Source organism: Lathamus discolor, chromosome Z (genome assembly GCF_037157495.1).
Source record: "Lathamus discolor isolate bLatDis1 chromosome Z, bLatDis1.hap1, whole genome shotgun sequence".
NCBI lineage: Eukaryota > Metazoa > Chordata > Aves > Psittaciformes > Psittacidae > Lathamus > Lathamus discolor.
Genome location: NC_088909.1, coordinates 24,019,127 through 24,039,146, shown reverse-complemented (window position 1 = coordinate 24,039,146; position 20,020 = coordinate 24,019,127). Strand labels below are relative to the sequence as shown.

Genomic DNA, 20,020 nt, shown 5'->3' with positions numbered 1-20,020 from the left:
CCTACTCTAGAGCTGAAGTAGGATGCGAGGAGATAAAGGACAGGTTGATCCAGCCTCTCTGGTTACTGCAACCAGGGAAAGCCGTTTACTCATTCCACTCCCTGGGAAGAGCATCTCTCTTCCTCTGCTTGAGGGCACCATGGAAGATTTGCTGAGTTGGGTTTGCAGAACTGAGACTTCCTGAAGCACCACCATGAAACTGCACTATCAGGTTTGCCCCTGTCAAGCACGTGCATACAATAATGATCTCTTGTGTGCTGGCCCTCTCTGGAAGCTGGGAATGCCAACACAGAAGAGCTGGAAAACAAGCAGGCTCCTCCCACAACTTGGACAGATGAGAAACACTCAGTCCTGCGTCTCCTCAATGGAGCAATTCAATACATGTTTTAAATCAGTTCAGAAATTGATGTTAAAACCCCAAACCAACCCCGCTGGCATTAGCACAGCTTAAGGGCACCCCCACACCCTCAGGCCAGGCAGCCTGTAAGGAGGGCAGATGGGACAGGGCTGGAAACACCAAAGCCTTCAGCAGCATCTGCAGAATTCACATCAGTGAGAGCCCCATGGGGCGGCAGCACCAGAGCTGCTCCTCAGCCCAGACACTGACAGCTGACAAAGCTCCTGCACCGGCCGCAGCCTGGATGGAAGGAAAGAAGAGCTCCTTCCAGCTCAGCACATCCTGAGGAAGAGCCGTCCACCCAGACTGAGAGGAGACAAGCATGAGGGTCCACACATGGACAGACCCCAGCTTCTAGCCAGGTGTCAGTTACTGACCAGCCATGGAACAGAGACAGAGACCAGTACCTCGGGCACCAGCTGCTTGAACCCAATATACCAAAGAGCTGACCCCAAACCCTTCCACCTCCTCTGCATCACAATTCAAAGCGAGACAACCTGACAGCACGAAGAACTGCAACCAAAGACTAACTGACCCTAAAATACTCAGACAAGAGGGGCTGGAAGAGCCAACCGGCCCTCCTCAAGCAGTCCATGCCTTCAGCTCTCACTCCTTCTGGCCATCCCATAGACTGGAGACTGCAGACATTCAGACGTGTAGATATTTATTGGTTTCAGTGAATTATACAAATGGATTGACCTGCTATTGATGCCAATAGAACTTTATTGGAATATGGAATGTAAACAGATGTTTCAAATAGAAACATTGCAACCTTATAAAAAAATCAACTCTTTCGACAATGCCGCAGAAGGAAATTCTGTGTTTAGGTGCTGGTGGGAAAACACTATCTCCAGCTTCTAGGTTTGAGTGTCACCAGAACCACTTGATGAAGTCACACACAGAACAAGTAGAGGAGGCAACTGTGAACTGTGGGGCTATAAAGCCATCGAGGGATCTGATGAAAGAACCCACAAGATGAACCCCCCACCCCCCACAAAGGATTGGCACCCCAGAATTCAAAAAATGGCTGGCTTGGTTAAAACAGGAGGTGGGATCCCAAGTCTTGGATCAGTAGCTGCACAAGCCCCTCCCCAACAGACCACACTGCTGCTTGCTGATCCTTCCCCCTCCCTGCGCTCTCCTCTCCTGGCCTCCTCATCCTGCAGTGCTGGATTGAACTGCTCCAGAGCTGTGCTCTGGCACAGGTCTGCGTCTGGCACGAATTCTCATGGGAGCCACGTCATGAGGTACGTGGTTGCACACCTAGCACAGAGAAATCTTACAACACTGACTTTCCTGAGCTTGGTGGGAAAGTCTGGACAGTCCCTCCCCTCTCCTGCTTCAAGAGCAGCCCTCACGTTCACAGGTTTCCAAAGCAGGTCTATTGCGTTTCTTCTCAGAGAGCCTTTGTCAAACATACCTGAACGGGGGATCTCACCTCTCCCCAGCAACTCGGATCAGTGCCTTTGTTTTAATGCTCCAAACCAATCCTGAGATGCTGCTGTGTTTGTGGGGCTGGTTTTTGTTGAAGCTCCCCCCAGATGCCCCAGTATTCACAAGTGAAACTGGAATTCAAGGACCAAATTCAAGCCCAGAGTGAGCAGTAGGACTTGGACCTCCAAACAAGAGTTGCACCTGCTGACCCCAAGCCTGAATTTGGTTCATCCAGTCTACAAGTCAGAAAGGCATGTTGAGAAAGAGGCATGCTAAGGGCTGATGGTGGAACGACCAATTTGTCCGCATCAGCGCGGTGGAGAAGGCTGGACTGAGAAGGAGGAGAAAGATCCATAGAGATGTGAATCAGAATCAGTTGTGTTGAGCCCTGGGGATATCACTACATGTTTAGCTCTTGTAAGACCATCTGCCCAGGGCTTTGGTACCACAAGGTTGGAGTTACATTAGCCACAACCACCAGAGAGGAACTGAGGTTTATGACCCTCCCCCCCAAGGTTAGATTTTTGCAAAGTATAAAGGGGAGGGGAAGGAGGGAGGGTCCTTGGTTCTTTTCCCTTCACCGTGTGACCGAAAGTTTTGCTTTTATTTGTAAACATCTTGAATTACCCGTCGTTTTCCAGACTTCATCGTGCTGTTGTCAGGCCACTGGAGAGCACAGCATTTTCTGAGCTGGGCTGGGACTGCTCCTTCACCACTGGATCTGCAGATGAGGACCGGGCAGGAAGGGGAAACAGCATTTAATAAAGCGGAAGCTCCACCCTGGCAAACCCTTCCAGAGAAACTGCCCTCAAAACCCACAGAGCTGCCAAGGCTTTCAGAGAGTTGGAATTTGCCCCACAGAGATGGAGACCCCTCTCCATCCCAGCTTCCCCACACTCACAGAAATAGGGGTGCTCCATAGCCTCCTTGGCAGTCAGCCTCTGTTGATGGTCATATCTCAGGAGCTTGTCCAGGAGGTCTAGAACTTCAGGACTGACCAGGTGTCTGTTCTCGCTGTGGATAAAGTTCTCCCAGCGCTTCCGGGAATGCCTGCAAAGGGACCAGCAGTCACTGCCCAGCTCCCACCAGCACAGCCCTGCCACCACTATCCACCTCTGAGAAGACTCTGCTACAGCTCTTCCCTGCACAAGCAAGCACGTGCCAAAGGGGGAGAACCCTCTTTAGGTACACCATAGTGTGGATGTCCTGCATCTGGGGAAGGCCCAACATTGCATGTTCTGTTCTGTCTACAGGGCCTAAACAACAGCATGCAGCAGGCAGGGTGACACCACTGGGACCAGTGCTCTGCCTGCCAGCCAGCTGGCTGGGAGCTGTCCTTGCTATGCTATACCCACGCCTTGTCCTCTTCAGAAACCTCAGCTGGGAGATGTTTAGCCCCTCAGCCTGCGCTCAACCCCAGCGTCTACATCTCCACTTCTAGGATGTCAATGAGCAGGAGAAAGGAGTAACAGGGAATGGCTTGTGGATCATGGGAGAGGCAAAAGCAAAAAGTCTGCATTTCAGTGACCTTCTAAGATGACATAAGCAGCCAGACAGAGGCCTGCAGGCAGCACTGTGACCTTCGAAGATCAAAACAGGCCTTTGCTGAGAGTCCTTCAAGGGGATGGACATCAGTTTATTTCTCTGTGTTACAAAGGAAAAACGCAGCATTTCACTTCTCTACTTACTGCCCCAGGATATCATTGAAATGTGGGTCCAGTTCTATGTGGTACTTCTTGAGATACCCATACAGCTCATCTGTGCCCAGGACCTTTGCAATGCGAACCAGCTGGAACAAAAGATAGGGTGAGAGGGAGCACCACAGGCCACGATGGCAGAGCCACCCAAATCTAAGGAGCTCTCCCTCTGGAAACATCCCAGATGGAAGGAATATCTCCCTTGAATCTTGTTTTTGCAACATACGCAGAAAATAAGTCTCCTACAGAAGCCAGTGAAGCATAATCCCACATGGCTTAACTAAGCACATAGCAACATCCTCGCAGCCTGGTTGTCTGATCCCCAGAACCTCCCCACTGCACGCACAGAAATGAGGTGCTGACAAACATCTTGTGGAATAAGCCAGGTAGCAAAGTCCTTACTTGGTCATAATTGTCCTGGCCGTGGAAGAAAGGCTCCTTTCGGAAGATCATGCTTGCCAGCATACAACCTAAACTCCACATGTCTAAGCTGTAGTCATACATCTGAGTGGAAAAAAGAAGCTGTGAGAAGATGCTTGCTCACAACCCAGTTCTGCAGCTGCACAGGCAACCTCAGCCTTTTCATTTCACAGCCAGCCTCTTTCCCACCCAGCCAATGCCCTAGCAGGCACAACCAGACACCCCAAAGGTGATCAAAGTGCAGCCACAAGTGGTATCACTGGCTAGAAAGGAGGAGGCAGATTCTTACTTGGTAGTCCACAAGCAGCTCTGGTCCTTTGAAGTACCTAGAGGCAACGCGGACATTGTATTCCTGAGCTGGGTGGTAGAATTCAGCCAAACCCCAGTCTATGAGCCGCAGCTGAACATGCAATAAAGAGACACAGAGTCAGGAGTCCCAGGAGGAGCCAGTTAGGTGAAGCCACACTGGCCAGACCTCTCAATGCTGTGATGCTTGCGTGGAGCCTGGGATGCAGGCAGGTGCTCTGAGGACAGGAAATCTCTCAGCAGAGCTGTGATCAAGTTCTTTCCCCTCTCACCAGCTGCTGGGGCAAACCCAAGGTTTCAGAAATTCTCTGCCAGAGTCCAAGCACACTGGTACTGCTGGGCATCTGCATCCTCACCAGCACCACCAGTCACAGCAGATAAGGAACAGGCAAAAGCCAGATGTCTTATCCTGCTGTTTAGAGGGGCTGGCCCAAAGGCAGTGTTGATCCTAATGAGGGGCTGAAAGCAAGAAACAAGGTAGGAGGGGGGCCCACCAAGCCAGACCATATCCTTCAAATTACTGCGAGACAGGTCTACTGAAAGATGCACCCCCTCATAAACCTCAACTTGCTTGTACAGCCACCACTGTATTACAAAGAGGAGCTTATGGCCCCTAGGGAAAAACATTCACATTGATTTCAGACAAGGCAACCCTCCTTCTGCCTAGGATCTCTGCAGCCTCCCCAGGTGGAGACTGATGGTCCAGACCTGCTCCTCTCAGCAAAGAGAGGAGTTTGTGTGTGTGTGCTTGGCTGGGGTGACAAACAACCTCCAGGCCATGGACTCCCACTGTGGTGCTCCCTGTGGGACTTTGGCGATCTCCTTCTGCAAATAGTGGAGGGGAGGTGGTAAAGAAATGTTACAGGGGTAAGTCCAGCTGCCCAGGCTACGGGTACAGAGGTGGCAGAGTTTCCAGTTTCCCTGGAAAAACCCTGCTTGTGAGCCCTGGTGCCACAGTACCTTTTTCTGTTGGTGGTCTATCATGACGTTGTGGGGTTTGACGTCCCTGTGCATGATCCCCATGCTGTGACAGTAATCCAGAGCCTGGCAGACACAAGCACATACACCAGACAAGTCTGTAACCATGGGCACAGCAGTAGAACAGTCAGTTCTCAGCCAGGAGCACAACTGCCCCATACACAGCAAGTGCTGCAACCCTAGCACAAGAAACTGGCATCTACACCTCTTATGCTGTACGTGAGGAATTGACAAGCTGGCAACAAGACTATTGATCTTGTGTCCTACTGCAGTCCCAGCTCCTGGAACTTTGTTCACTGCACAGTCCTTGAAGAACACGATGCAGAGAGGCATCTCAGTGTTCAGCCTGGGAGCCCTATGCTTCCTAGGTCCTGCTCTATTCCCCAGAAAGAGATCATTCTTACATTCATAGACTTTTATGGCCTTCAAGGGGTGCTTTCCACCTGTCCCGCAAACACACTTAAGCTATAGTCAGCTCTGCCCTGCTCCTTTAAGCCAAACTTGGCTTACAAAAGGCAAGCAATAGCACGTGAGGGAGAACAAAGCTGCCCAAAGCTTGAAGGCAGGAGCACACATGAACTCTCCAGCTCCATGACCTTGCACCATTCACCTCCCTGCAGCTGTTACATTGACCAAAGGGGTGAGAATGCTGTTTTCCCATCTCCAAGGGGAGGGACACCCATCCATCAACATCTATCAGATACTCTGAGATCTCAGCAGCACGGAAGGAGGGTACAGCCTTCAGTCATTCAATATCCAAGTCATCAGTGCCAGGGATGTAACATTGTCCTTGGGCCCCAGCTGCAGTGCAAAGCAGAGGAGGCAGCAGCTTACATCACAGCAAGGCCTCAGGGGTATCCCTGCACTGACACGTGGCCTCACAGACAAATGGCTATCCTGGGATCTCCAATACAGGAAATCTGTAACAGGTTGGACAAACTGTTTCTGGACGAGCTGTTCTAGTGTCTTGCTTGTCTCAGGACTGGATCATCTAAGCCTCATGACCCTTCCCACTCTAACTGGGGGGGATTAGAGTGGGACATCAGCGGGAAGGTCTTTCCCTTGCAGAGAGGTGCAGCAAGCTTAGGCGTGCAAAGAAAGCGTTCCTCAAGGCCACTTAGTCTACTGCAGGAAATCTGCAGTCACCAAGCCCTGAAGCACAAAAGGCTTTCCTTAGCATGTCCTACATATTTCCAGAGGCAGGGGACCTGCAAAGTGCCAGCCCAAAGTCCCAAGGCCCTGCTGGGACTTCACACAGTCCAGCTGCTGCTCCATCAGGTCAGCACAGAACAGCCCTGGGATCAGGTGAAAACTGTGAAGCTCTCCCCATGTCCTGCTGCCTCCCAAGGCCTGTGGCTGAAGACCCCAGAGGGGCACTGCAGCAGATCTCATATCTGCTATGTGGCTCCATAAGCATTTCCATGGAGAGGTGCAAACCAGGCTAGTCAAGAGGAAGTATTTAGGGCAGTTCTTGCCCTTTGTCAGAGGGGCAGGGAAAACTTTGGATGGGAGGTCTCAAAGGAAAATACCAGCGTTATATCAACACATAGCAACCAACATAACCAGAAGCTTTGTTCCCCAAAACCGCATTTACTGGGTTCTGTGACCACAACACAGAACTGTCCTGAAGTGCCCTAGATCCCCCATGCAGAGACACAGGAGTCTAAAGACCAAGTGGGCAGAAGTCACTTTCTACTTGAATACTGCAGCAGAAGCAAGCCTGGAGCTGGCAATCCCTCCATTCTGCTCTCCCCAGCACGCTCAGGACTCCTCAGTTCTCCAGCCCTGCAAACACCTCACAATGGTTGCACTGGGTCTGGCTGGAAGTGAGCTGATTTTCTTCACAGCAGGCCAGCAGTGCTAGGGACACAGGGTCCAAGCACAGCCCTAGCTGGTATCTAATCATCACAAATGCTTCACAGGAGATGAAGAGACCCCAGAGAATCAGACACTTTTGGAAGTGGCCAAAGATTCCCAATTTGGCTGTAATACCTCACAGAAATAAGCCACATTATCTTTTCCCAAACCTTCCCAGGTTATGAGGCATGGATTCTACATTGAACATGAAAGGTAAATACTTAGTAGCAGTGTCCCATGAGCCCTGCTACTGCCTCTCTCATTCCTGGTGCCCCTATCCAGATTGCCACATACAATGCTACTCACCTTCAGCAGCTCATACATATAAAACCGAATATCATAGTCTGTCAGGATCTGGTACAGTTGCTGAAACAGATTTGGGGAGGGAGGAAGAAAAAAAAAGAAACAGAAGTGAATACTTGAGATTAATAAATGCAAGAGATTTGGGTTAGTTTTATGTCCTGCACCCCACCTGCCCCCAATCATTGACGCCATTCCAGATCCCTTGTGAGTGCTGCAGCTCCCAAGGGCCTGTCCTCATCTCAGACCTGCCAGGGCTACACACTAGGAAGTCCAAACAGGATGTGAGAGCTCCCATGAAATACTACCAGGATCATTCAGCCCTGCCATGACTTCTTTCCAGCAGCAGACAGGCGGGCTGCCTGTTCAAGGAGGAAAGAGCAAGCCCTTCAGAGCACGCTGGGTTGGCACAGATGATCTCAACTCTCAGTTCACATGCAAAGTTACCATGATGACTTGACAACATCAGTAACTCCATTCAGAGGAGGCAGGCTGGGAACACATGGGCAAGATTTCCAAGTGCTGAAGGTGGGGCAAGGAGAGGAAAACATTAACCTAAAGGAGCATGGGGTGGGGAAGCACAAATGGTAGAGGCAGCCTCAGGGGCTCCCCTCTATCCAAGGATAAAAGCTAATGCAACTCAACAGCATAGAAATGCTTGTGGGGCCAAGACGAGCTCAGCTTGGGGTCTCAAGGAAGTGCTTGCTCGCAGCACGTTTGCCATCCTCCTCTGCTCTGTGTCCTTCTGCAGCTACTCCTGCACTTTAACCTGCATCATGTCACCAGTACTGTCACTGGAGACCCCATCACACTGATGCTCCCATGCCAAGTCATAACTGGCTCCAGGTTTGCCACCTGCTCTGTCACTGCCAGCAGTGCCAGCCTGACCCCTGGACTGTGCTCTCAGTCAGGAAGGGCAAGGTGAGATGCCAGCACAGGGCAAGGAAGGACAGTCACAGGGCTGCAGCAGGACCAGACCTCTTTGCCCTTCTTAACAGACAGGGATCATCCCACAGCTCAGTGAAATCACTGACTGCACTGGAGCCAGCTGCCATCATGGCACCATTTGGCAGCCTCAGGAAAAATCCCAGAGCAAGCGACTGAAATTCACATTCCAAGAAAGCAGCTCTGGCCCTGGATCCCCTCCAGGTCCATGCTGAGATCCTCAGAATCCTGCCTAACTGTGCTGGGTTCGTTCTTCTCCTTCTTAGTAGCTGGTGCAGTGCTGTGTTTTTCACTTTCAGCCTGGGAACAGCGCTGGTAACACTGATGTTTTTGCTGCTCAGTAATGTTTATTCTGACCAAGGACTTTCTGAGCCTCATGCTCTGCCAGGGAGGAGGGGGAGCCAGGAGGAAGCAGAGACAGGACACCTGACCCAAACTGACCAAAGAGGTATTCCACACCACAGCCCGTCATGCCCAGTATATAAACTGGGGGGATTTATCCAGAAGGGCAAGATCACTGCTTGGGCCAGGCTGGGTATCGGTTGGCAGGTGTTGAGGTGTTGTACTCTCTTCCCTTGTTATTTCCCTTATCATTATTATCATTGGTGGTAGCAGCAGTGGTTTGTGTTACACCTCAGTTACTGGACTGCTCTTATCTCAGCCCATGGGAGTTACCTTCTTTCAATTCTCTTCCCCATCCCTCTGGGAGTAGGGGGAGGAAGAAGGGTGGGGAGCGAGTGAGTAGCTGCGTGTTTCTGGGTTACCAGCTGGGCTTAAACCATGACACTAACTTAGGGCCAGCTCCAAACAGCCCCACCACTCCCAGTGTTGCTCTGGGAAATCATCCGACAATAGACAAGTGTCACTTACACCCATAGAGCTTTACCAGCCTCCAGGCCATGAGCTGCACTGTGAGCTAGGATGATCCTAATGCTTCTGAGCAACCCACTGAAGCAAGTGAGCAGGGAGCAAAAAAGACATAGCCACAAGCTATAACAAGGATAGATTTCCTGACCTGGTTGTGCATGGCTGTGATGCATGACCCAGGGCCAGCAGAGGACAACTGAGCCCTTCCAGGACTTTGTTTAAATGGCTTGCTCAGGTAACAAACATTATGGGGGGACAGATGCTTAAAACATGTTCAACTTCATGTGGCAACACCAATGCACCTAAGGAAGGAGTAAGGCTGAAAAGGCAGTGGCAGAGCAAGGCCAGATGCCATTTTCCCCATTCCCTGGCTCCTCTGCCTCTTGCTGCCTGTAAACAGGGAGGGATGGAAGGGAGCTCACTGATGCCTTTCTTTCCAGGCCCATGATGCTGTCACTTCTCCAACTCACAGCCTTTAGCAGGGGCAGCTGTTGGACAACCAACTTTAAACAGGCCTCCCTGGAAGAGCTGCCTGTGAAACCCAGCAGCTCTGATCTGCGCGCTGTGCAGGCAACGTGATTGGCAGCAGCCAGGCTCCGCGTGGTGCGGGGAATAGCCCTGAACACACAAGGCTCTGAAGGACAGAGCCAAGGTTTCCGCTGCAAGTAGGTCCCACACAGCAGCTGCCCCAAGGGTTTGACAGTGGGCTCCAAATCCCTTTGCCAAGTCTAGCAGAACAGAGCAGATGCCTCCTTTACAGACACGTCCCATTCTCTGCTCTTACAGCTGGCTCTTAGGAGCAAAATTATCAGAAACATCACTATGGGCATCACTCAGACCCAGCTCAAGCATCTGGCCAAGTAGCTGCCAGCACTCAGGATCGCACAACGTACCGGGAGGTGTGGGCTGGTCTCCTTTCTCCAAACAGAGCAGGAGGAAAGGCTAAACTCACTCACAGGCAGCCTCTACTCTCCAGCTTTCGGTGATATTTCAGTACACATCACATAACTAATTGCAGACTGATGCCATTAGTGACTGAGGAGGCAGAGACATGCTTCACCTCTCTGTGGGGCGGACAGAAGTTAAACCTTTATTCTCTGTGAGTGAGCAAACAGCTGACTATGTGCAGTGAGCAGCATCTGCAAAGCAACAGGGTGGCTGCAAGGAGCTGTCAGAGAGAGATACTGCTTTGAGGTAAAGCATCCCAGAATCTCAAAGCATTCTAGACAGAGCAGCTACCCAAGGGAGGAGAAAATCTCATACTTCTGCACCAACTCTTTTTGGACTAACCTTGGATGTACAAGGATAAAGCACACACTTCCCCCACAGGAATTTGGCCTGATAATTTCCCGAGTTGCAGGGAATGTGGAAGACTTGACTTAAAACCCCACTGTCCTCACAACTCCAATAGGCTGAACATCCTGAAACAACCTTTCATCACTCACTTTTTTTGCCCATCTCCTTCAGCCGCAAACCTGCTAGCATGTTTTAAGACCAAAATAGCAAACCCAATCCAAAACTGCTCCTGAAGACCTGGTTCTGCTCCCTTCTTTCCCAAGGGAATTACCTCTCTGGGGCAATGGAAGATGCAGTACCAGGTATGCTCACAGACTACACAAAACATGAGAGCTGCTGGTGGTTGAAGAACAGACATCTCATTGCTAGTTTGAAACCAATTAGCAAAAGACATTTAATTTCACTGATGGTTACTCAATTGACTGCACAGTCCTGCAGTGCAGCTCTCATTTAAAGCAGATGACTGTAGGATAGCTTAAGTGCTACCAGACGACAAGTAATAGAGCAGGTCTGAAGAGAAGCACTAGCCCTGCACACAAGCTGCTGTCCTCATGCTGCAGCATACACACTTAGTGTACCTCCAGCTCTTAACCCCTGCAAGTACAGAGCTATCACTTTCAGACAGGACTCAGCCAGGCAACTTAAGAAAATGTTATCAGCTCTGAGGAGGTATTTCGTAAGTCTGCTGTTTACACTGCCATTTAAAAATAGCCAAACCATGTGTAATACAAGCTGGTGCTTCTGATCCAGAATCATCCACAGCCATGGCTTAGGGCCCACAGAACTGCATCATCTGTCCATGCACAGAGAGCTGAGGAAACCCAGCAGCCGTTTTCCTAAGTGCCCAGACATGAACAATGTCCTGCCATCTGAATGGGCAAAGGTGTGAAGTATTACCATAGAATCATAGAATGAGCTGGAAAGGACCTTAAGACCATGCAGTTTCAACCCCACTGCCATGGGCAGGGATGCCTCATGGGTGACCATGTCACCCAAGGCCCTGTCCAACCTGGCCTTGAACATTGCCAGGGATGGGGCATTTACCAGTAAGCAAAAAATAGTAACATTGAAGGAAAGAAACTGCTAGACAGGAGACAACTGAGTAGACATGCAAGCTTGTGAGCAACTACCGGCACCAGGACAGAGAAAACCACAATCCCGTATAGCAGTCAGCAACCTGCTGCACACAAGCTGCCCTGCAAGCCCCATCACGCACCCTCAAGAGGATCTGCCAGTGAGATGCAGGGTACTTGTCAGTACTGCTGAATCCAGAAGTCAATGCAGAGATGGGCAGATTAGCAGCAGTCACCTCAGAACAAAGAGGAGAGGTCCCTGTTGCCAGGATTAGCTGCTGTGGCACTTAACTTGAGCAGAATTTGGCTGCTCAGGGAGATCAACACTGTGGAGCAGAAGGGACAATGACTGGAGCTACGTGCTTTCCAGATCCTTCAAGTACAGAGGTATAGTGTAAGCCAAGAACTTCAACACAAGGCCTCTCATCTACTCTATGTGCTTTCTGCTTGGCAAGGGAACTTCAGAGCACGAGAAGAGACAGCTTGGGAGTCTCTACAGAAGATGTCCACAGGTACCCATAAGCAGCAGCCACTCTTGTAATCTGCCAATTAGCTGTAACCCCAAGAACCTACACCAAAGAGGCAGCAGAGCCCATGTGAGGGTAGTTTCAATAATCCACACGTCCCATATACAGCTAGTGAAGCTGAGGATACAAATAAGCTCTGAGCACGAACAGCCACAATGTCTGCCCCGGGGGACATGCCTGCATTCCCAAGACAAGTTATTCCTGCTTTTTACCAATCAGCATCAAAAGCATCAGTACTTTCCGTCTTAGACTTGCACAACTATGAATCTGGACTTCCTTGAGGAGCCAGGCTCTCTCCCAGAAGCTCAGAAATGATCTGCTGCAAACTCATAGAGCTGTTTCTAATGCAACAGCCAGAGCAGAGCACTGTTACTTCTGCTGAGGCCACACCAGTGGTGCCTTACTGACTGCAACAGTGCCTATGACAGCTCTCAGCATGGCTGCGACAGCTGAACTATCATGGACACCCAGCCCTGCATTTTGCAGGTCAGGGTCCCTGCTGGCCATCAGCCTCAAGTTACTATTTACCACTCCAATTTGTGAACGTATTTCAGTTACTGGGTAATATCTTTGATGATAATTTGTTCCTCTAAGAACATGACAGAGTGATGTAATCACATTTTGACTAGAAGACATGCAAAACACTCCTCAGCAAGGTGTGCTGCTGCCCTAGCAACCTGTTTATCTCAAGCCATGTATTCAAAATAAAAATACATACATTTTTAAATAGCAAGTTAAATTATGAACAGTCCCTGGGTTGCCAGAAGCACAGGAACATGTTCCCAACATACATACTGCACTGGAACAGCCCAGCTGATGTCAGTGAAGACCAGACAAATCAAACCTGCTTTAATTAGCCCTGAAAATCACCATGGAGCACTCTCCTCATGGCTGTTTATTTGATGGAGGCAACATTCATCTCCCTGCCTAAAGCTGTCAGGGCAGGTGCTCCTGCAGAAAGTCTCTACATGAGATTAAGCAGCACTAAGACTACCACAGTCAGTGTGGCTGCAGCTCTGGCTACACGCAGGGTCCCACCCAGCAGGACCAGCTCACTAGCCCAACCCCAGAGGGACAGCATCGATGTGTGCTGCCTTGCAGCATGCAGGGCTGCAGTTGAGATGGTCCATATGCCAGCTGTGAGCTGCCTTATTTCCACCAACACCAACCCAGGGTCCTCCCCTGGCTGTTTGGTCTATCTGCTGAAGCTGCATCCTACAAGGCAGGTACATACGGAATGCTTTGGCATAGGCAGGAAGCAAAAAGCACTGTCCCACAACATGGGATGAGAGAGATCTCTGAACAGTGGGTAGAACAGGAAGGGAAGACTGCTGGCTTTCTAATGGCAACTGGTAAATTAATTCTCCACCACTGACTTAGTGACTTAAAGATTCACATGGCGGAAGCAAAGATACCATTAAAATAGGTGTAGATGCTAATTAGATATTATTTTTGTGGTTCAGCTCACTGCTGCCAGCCAGAAGCATTTCAGTCACACAGGCAGTAGTAGCTGCACTCAGGGAGAAGGACCCACTTCATTTTGGGAAGGAGTAATACCCCTTGGAACTCTCCAGAAATCAGAAGAGCCATGGAATATGCTGCAAGCTCAGGCAAGCAGAAAAGCTCGTAAGATGTATTTAAGGCAGCTCAGTCCGCTGCTACCAGACCTACAAGCACTGGAAGTTGTTCTCTCCAGCCTCTGCACCTACAGTCCCCAGGTCTGAGGGATTCCAACACAAACTGGTGTCACCTGCTACATCAACTGCACTGCTGTAAATAGAGCAGCACAGGGATTAACTTGAGCTGAATATATAGCACAACAGTAATTACTAAATTGAGAGGGGAGTAAGAATATCTAATCTGTTGAACTTACTGCTCCAAGTTGAGAGGAGATTCAGCACAAGCTTTTTATTCCCTCTCATCTAGAGCCTGTTTACAGGTTTCTGGTTTACAGGGAGAAAGGAAGGTAAAGCTGACACAGGTGAAAACTCCAAACTCCCCCCACAGTTCCCAAGGAGTAACCAGCAGCCCAAGATCACAGCACTCAAGAGAAATGGGAAGCAAGCCTCCCCTCTCCACATGCAGGCAGACTCACCTTGAAATCTGTGTTATTGATGTACTCAAACACCAGAGCAGGGGTCTTTGACTGCAAGAGAGAGAAAGTCATGGTTTAAACACCCTCTTAACCTTCCTTTGCTCCAAGAGACCCAAGGAAACTTGTTTCCTGCCCAACCCTTACTGCAGGGAGTAGGATGGAAGCAGGTCAGTGAGAAAAACACAGCCCTGCTCCCACAGCAGGCAGAAATCCACTGACCCCCATCACCAATCACAAACATGGCCAGTGCTGCTCTTCCTCCCGCCCCAGGGCAGAGACAGCACCAGGCAAGGCAAAGTGTGTTGCAGGCCAACACAAAAGGTTGGTCAGCCAGGACTGCCAACAATACAGCAGCGTCATTTCCTCTCCATGGCTGCCAGCAGGCTGGAGTCACAGACCTAAGCCAGCTGCTACTCAGATAAACTTCCCAGGAATAGGGTAATTGTGGGAATGCAGACAAAGGATATGACTCTAGTCACTGGGCAGGACAGCAACCAGAAGGATGGAAAGTGCTTAATATCCAATAGCCCGAGGATACTCTCATGTTCCAGATGCCAGACAGAAGTCGGAAGGCCACAGGCTCTGCTTTCTTACAGAACATTTGTAGGGCTACAAAACTTCTCCCCTCACAGAAAACTCACAGAAGGGGTTTAAAAGAGTCTGGGAGCATGGAAAGGAATATGAACCCATCCAAATCAGCCCACCTCAGGAGACCCTGATGAGCTAGTCACCACTCATCCCTGGCTGCACAAAGGCACAGACAGCACCTAACCAGAGCTGAGAGCAAGAGCTAAGCGGCAGCTCTTCATGCCTGAAGCTGATGGGAAGGCAACACATGGGCACCTACCACTGGATCCTTGACAGTGTCAACCAAATTAATGATGTTGGTGCCACCACGTAGATTCTCCAGAATCTTAACCTCACGTTTTATCTTCTTTTTCTTCACTGGCTTAAATAGACAAAAGAAATTAGAAGTGAGAGTTCTTTCAGAAATGAACATAGATTTCTGCCACTGTTTTTGACTGGATCATATCACCTCCCTTCCTCTCTCTGCTCCCACCCTCATCTTTAGCATGAACTGGACTTCCATCATCAATGAAAGCTTTCCACTCATCAGGGGAAAATCAAACCACTCCAGACAAATGTACCTGTGACTCCAGTAACTGTGGTTAAAAGCATCCTTGACTCCTCTGTGGAAATCACAGCACACTCATTCTGTGTTATTCATCTAGAACCACAGGACAAGTACAGTGGACCTTGTATCTCATCTTTTGTTTACCAGCACAAACCGGTTTTCCACTCTTTAATCCCAAACCATTTTCCAACAATTTCTTTAATCCCATGGAACAACAACCTGAGAGTCTCCCACACCAAGACCTCTAGTAAGTTCAGACACTGCTATACCTATGCGCAACCACCCCAAGAGCACACACGCAACTGCTTAGCATGCCATAACATCCATACACCAGGATTAGTTTTAAAACCTACAGACATTTGAAACAGTTTTGACTCCTCAAATCTGCACAGACCCAGGAACTCCCTTTACAAATTTAACTTTTTTTTTGGTCATCACCCTGCACAGAGTGACAAAGACCAGCTGCTCCCAAGGGAGGACATCCACTCCCAGTACAGCTCTAGCTCTGTGCCTGCTTGGAAGGAAAGACAGCTTAGAGCAGCTAATATGTGAGTCGTAGGTACTGAGTGGTGTGGCCATCAGTGGTTGCAAGTCACTGGGTCTAGCAGCCCTTCACTGCAGAGCTGGAACATCCCCTCCTGCACAACCGCTACCACTGCAGATCCATCCTGCAGGGACTGGTAAAGCCACTGCTCTATCTCTGAGGTTTGCTGATGAAAACCTTCCTCTCCAGACATTTTGGTTTCCAAAATATTCACCATCCAGCATGGAGTCTGCTGTGTGAGGAGGGGAGTAACAGGGAAAAGCAAAGAGGTACGAGGCACCTTACTGAAGTGATATACATTATCAGGTGTGTCTACATGAAGGGACAAGGAATCACCAGAGCAAAACAGCTTGTGCTCACCACCTCACCTCTGCTGCAGCCTCCCACTTCAATAAGGGGGGCAGAGTGCCAATGGGGCAACTCACAGTCCCATCACAGGCGAATCCAAGGCAAGCCTTGGTTTCAGACCCTTCACAGGAAAGTACAAGCAGATGGCAGAAGGAACAGAAGCTTTTTATATAGTGGGAAATATGGTGTTTATCTAAGTGATAAAACATGCTGTCTTTCTAGGCTCTTTCAGGTGGCTGAAACCTTCAGATTTGAATCCTGCCCTTCTCCTCTTCCAAGTTAAAAGGCATGAGCTAGAATTTCAAGCCAAAAGATGAGAATCTCAGCCTGAAGCAAAGTGCCAAAAATAACATTGATGCCAGCACAGGGAGTGTCAGCACCTCATAAAGCCACTGTGGAAAACAGCAGCAAGGCCACCAGCTGTCAGCCAGAGATGGGGTGACACAGGGCAGGGTGTGCTGGAGAAGGGGTAACCAACAGCCCAGGGCAGGACACAGGCATGGCTGGAGTCAGTGGGAAGACAAGCAGACAGGGAGAAGCAGCCAGAGCAGGGGAAGAGAAACCAGAAGTGAGAGGACAAGGGGGAATGGCTTTAACCTGACAGAGGGGAGATTGAGATGAGCTCTTAGGCAGAAGTTCTTCCCTGTGAGGGTGCTGAGCTCCTAGCACAGGCTGCTCAGAGAAGCTGTGGCTGCCCCATCCCTGGCAGTGTTCAAGGCCAGGCTGGATGGGGCTTGGAGCAACCTGGTCCAGTGGAAGGTGTCCCTGCCCATGGCAGAGGGCTGGAACTGGATGAGCTTTAGGTCCCCTTACAACCCAAACCATTTTTCAACTCTAGGATTTCTGAACCGAGAGGAAGATGCTTCATTAGGGACTAATTTAATTTATGTCAGCACAGGGACAGACACCATCCTTGCATTGCCACATGCACTGATCTTACCAGAAGGTCAAGATGAATTTAGAGGATGTAATTCAGTTACTCTGCCCACCTAGCAAGGCAGATACACACACAAGCTGTTTTCCAAGGAACTTCAAAGAGGGAAGTAGAGTCACTGCTGTCCTGAAGGCGCTCACCGAATGGCCTGGCTATCAACAGACATGCCTCACAGCCTCTCTGCTGTGACACCTGCACCAGATCAGGAGCTGAAACTGCCTAGAACAGCCAGGAAAATCCAAAGCCCACTTTGAAATACATTTTCCTTTGTACTTCAGTTATTTCAAGAGCCTTCTGCATCAGCTGGTAGGGGAGGATACCCCTCTGAGTTCCCTTTCTCCTTCCATAGCAACCACCACTCCCACTGGGCAGAAGATGCTGTCTTCCAGTCACTTCCCCATGTTTTCACCTTTTTCAGGACAGGAAAACAATGCCCTATGAGATCTCCTACCAGAAACCTACCCCTACCCACAACACACTCATTAAAAGACTCAAGCAGACAGGATCATTACCTTTTGGAAAAAACGAGAGCAGAAAGTTGGTCTTTTTTCCAATGAAATGCCTGCAGATCATCCCCAACATCACTGAGGGAAAACACTCCAGCAAATTCTGTCTCAGCAAGAGGGCGAGTTTAAAGCTGCTCGCTGTTTGCATGTTTTCCTGCTTAGCTGCAACAGCACAGAGCTCAGGCTCAGTTGCCTGCACAAAGGTACAGTGCCTCCGCAGTGGTGTGAGCCCTGGGCAAGGTGGGAGCATGGGAAGGCCTGCTCATGCCAAGGGGAAGCAGTGCATCCTGACAGAGCTCTCCCTGTCTGCAGCCAGTGCTCAGGATGAGGTGTTCTGCCATTTAGCAAATAGGGATGAGCTGGGGACAGATAAATACCATGGGCTGAAGCAAAGTCAGCTGAGAGGAAAAGCTATTGCCTGGGAGTTTCCTCAGGGAGCAATGAAGAGGAATGGAGGATTTCCCCAATTTAGATCTGCAGGAGAAAACGGTGGTGACTGCTGGCCTCCCCGTGCGCCTCAGCTTTCACCCACCAGCCTACCCAGCCACAGGCCACCTCCTAACCCAAGTGTTGTCCCACCACTGTTTTAGCCACTACTGCAAACACTGTCTACTACCCAAAACCCAAAAACTGGGGCTCAGTTTTTGTCTGGCAACTGATCACAAGGCCAAGCTCTTGCATCTGGCAAGTCAAACACGATGCCAGCACACAGCCAGTACTGCACTGGAGCTAACTGTTCACAACCAGAGAAACTGATAACTCCCCTCCTGTCCCCAGACCCCAGCACTGCTGAAGCCACAGGCAATCAGCAGCATATCCTCCAAGTGCCAGGATTAAGCCTATGTTGCTACAACTGTCTCCCAGTCACCTGATCTGTTTCTCCAAGGATGTTGACTCCAAACACACATGGATTAAATGTGAACTGAAACTACAATGGCCTCCAACCATCTGCCTCTCCCAGCAGGGATAACTTCCAGAACATCAGCCCTTGCAGCCAGAGTATTTTTAACAGTACTCGTTTAAGGCTATTTTATTAAACCAGGTTATGAACAGCAGCATTTCAGGTGTGTTTCATACACAGTTCAGTACCCCTGCCTCAGGAGGAGGATTTCCAGCACAGAAATGGAGCAGGCACCTAGACAAAATAAACTGCTCTTGAGTTTGATCTGTCTGTTTGCAAAGCAACACTTTATACTGGTGCAGGCTCCACCTCCATCTGTTCCCATGGCAGAGGCATTTCAAAGCTTCCCTCCATGCTGGGATTCTCTGGTGACCAGTATGAGTCAAACCCTCACTACAGCCCTTCCTTCCGAGACAGGCTCCAGCAGTGTCCCTCTGCTTCATGCAAACACCTACTTCCATGGAACATGTAGCAACTTGACAGCCTGGAGAATTCTGTTGCATTTGCTTGAAATTGGCCAACCGGTGCAAAAACTACTGGGGGGGGGGGGGTGGGGAGGGGGAGAAAAGCTGACAGACAGCAGGATTGCATAAGGCTTGTTTCCATAGGAAACCAGGCTAAAAGACATGTCTCAATTTAACCGTATCTACACTGGGAGGGGTTTAATTACTTCAACTGCAGCAGTACCCTCAGAAGAACATCACTGTCTAGCACAAGCCAGTTTCCCAGGAAATTGCTTCCTTCCTCAAGCAAACTGGAAGTGAGGTGGCTCTGGATAGTGAAGACAAACATACAGCTCATGGCTGTCCACTGTGTAGAGGCACAAGGTGACCTCCAGCCACAGGAGGATGGTCTCTGCTGGACACAGCAGCTCTCACTCAGCTGTCCCCTGCCAGCTACCTACTGGTAGCTGCAGGTTTCCTACTGTACCAGCCCAAAGAATCCTACTGGGGGGTCTCAATCCACTAGAAAGTCAGGCAGAGCAGGCAGTGACAGTGGCCAGTGCTATCCCAGCTGCCTTTAACCAAAGCCTGGGAGGCACCATGTGATGCCATCCCTCTGCAGAAAATGAGGAATGGAGTAAGTCCTTGCTTTGCAGTCAGGTAGATGCAAAAGAAAACACCTCTCTCTGACTCAGAGATCAGATCCCAGGTCATTTTCCATGAGATCATGTAAACTTGTAAGCAGGGAAGGAGTCCAGCTGCAGCAAACACCAACTGGGAGAATTAACATTGTTTGCTAAAATAAACCTTTAAATACAAGGCTACAGCCATCACTTCCTGTCTCCAAGTAAAAAACAGCGGCCCAGTTAATAGTCTTTTTTTACTTGGTTTCTAAAGCAAAGGAAGTATACTCTTCTGTCAAATGCTACAGTTCCAGCCTTCCCCAGTGTTTCCAAACTTACAGAGAAAAGCAGTGCCCAGGAAGACCTGTGAAATATGAGTAAAATCCAAAGCATA

At 49.7% G+C, this 20,020-nt stretch overlaps 1 protein-coding gene across 1 annotated transcript in view; it reads right to left on the bottom strand.

Moving 5' to 3' along the window:
- Window positions 1-1,048: 1,048 nt before the first annotated feature.
- CSNK2A2 (casein kinase 2 alpha 2) overlaps window positions 1,049-20,020 on the bottom strand; it is a 25,789-nt gene continuing 6,817 nt past the window's right edge. Inside the window, exons 3-11 of the mRNA XM_065662412.1 lie at window positions 15,040-15,141; window positions 14,193-14,243; window positions 7,396-7,455; window positions 5,215-5,298; window positions 4,238-4,348; window positions 3,931-4,032; window positions 3,520-3,620; window positions 2,733-2,881; window positions 1,049-2,552 (exon numbers count right to left, since the gene is read on the bottom strand). Of these exons, the coding sequence (XP_065518484.1) occupies window positions 2,476-2,552; window positions 2,733-2,881; window positions 3,520-3,620; window positions 3,931-4,032; window positions 4,238-4,348; window positions 5,215-5,298; window positions 7,396-7,455; window positions 14,193-14,243; window positions 15,040-15,141 (837 nt within the window). The 3' untranslated portion in view covers window positions 1,049-2,475. The remainder of the gene's footprint in view (window positions 2,553-2,732; window positions 2,882-3,519; window positions 3,621-3,930; window positions 4,033-4,237; window positions 4,349-5,214; window positions 5,299-7,395; window positions 7,456-14,192; window positions 14,244-15,039; window positions 15,142-20,020) is intronic.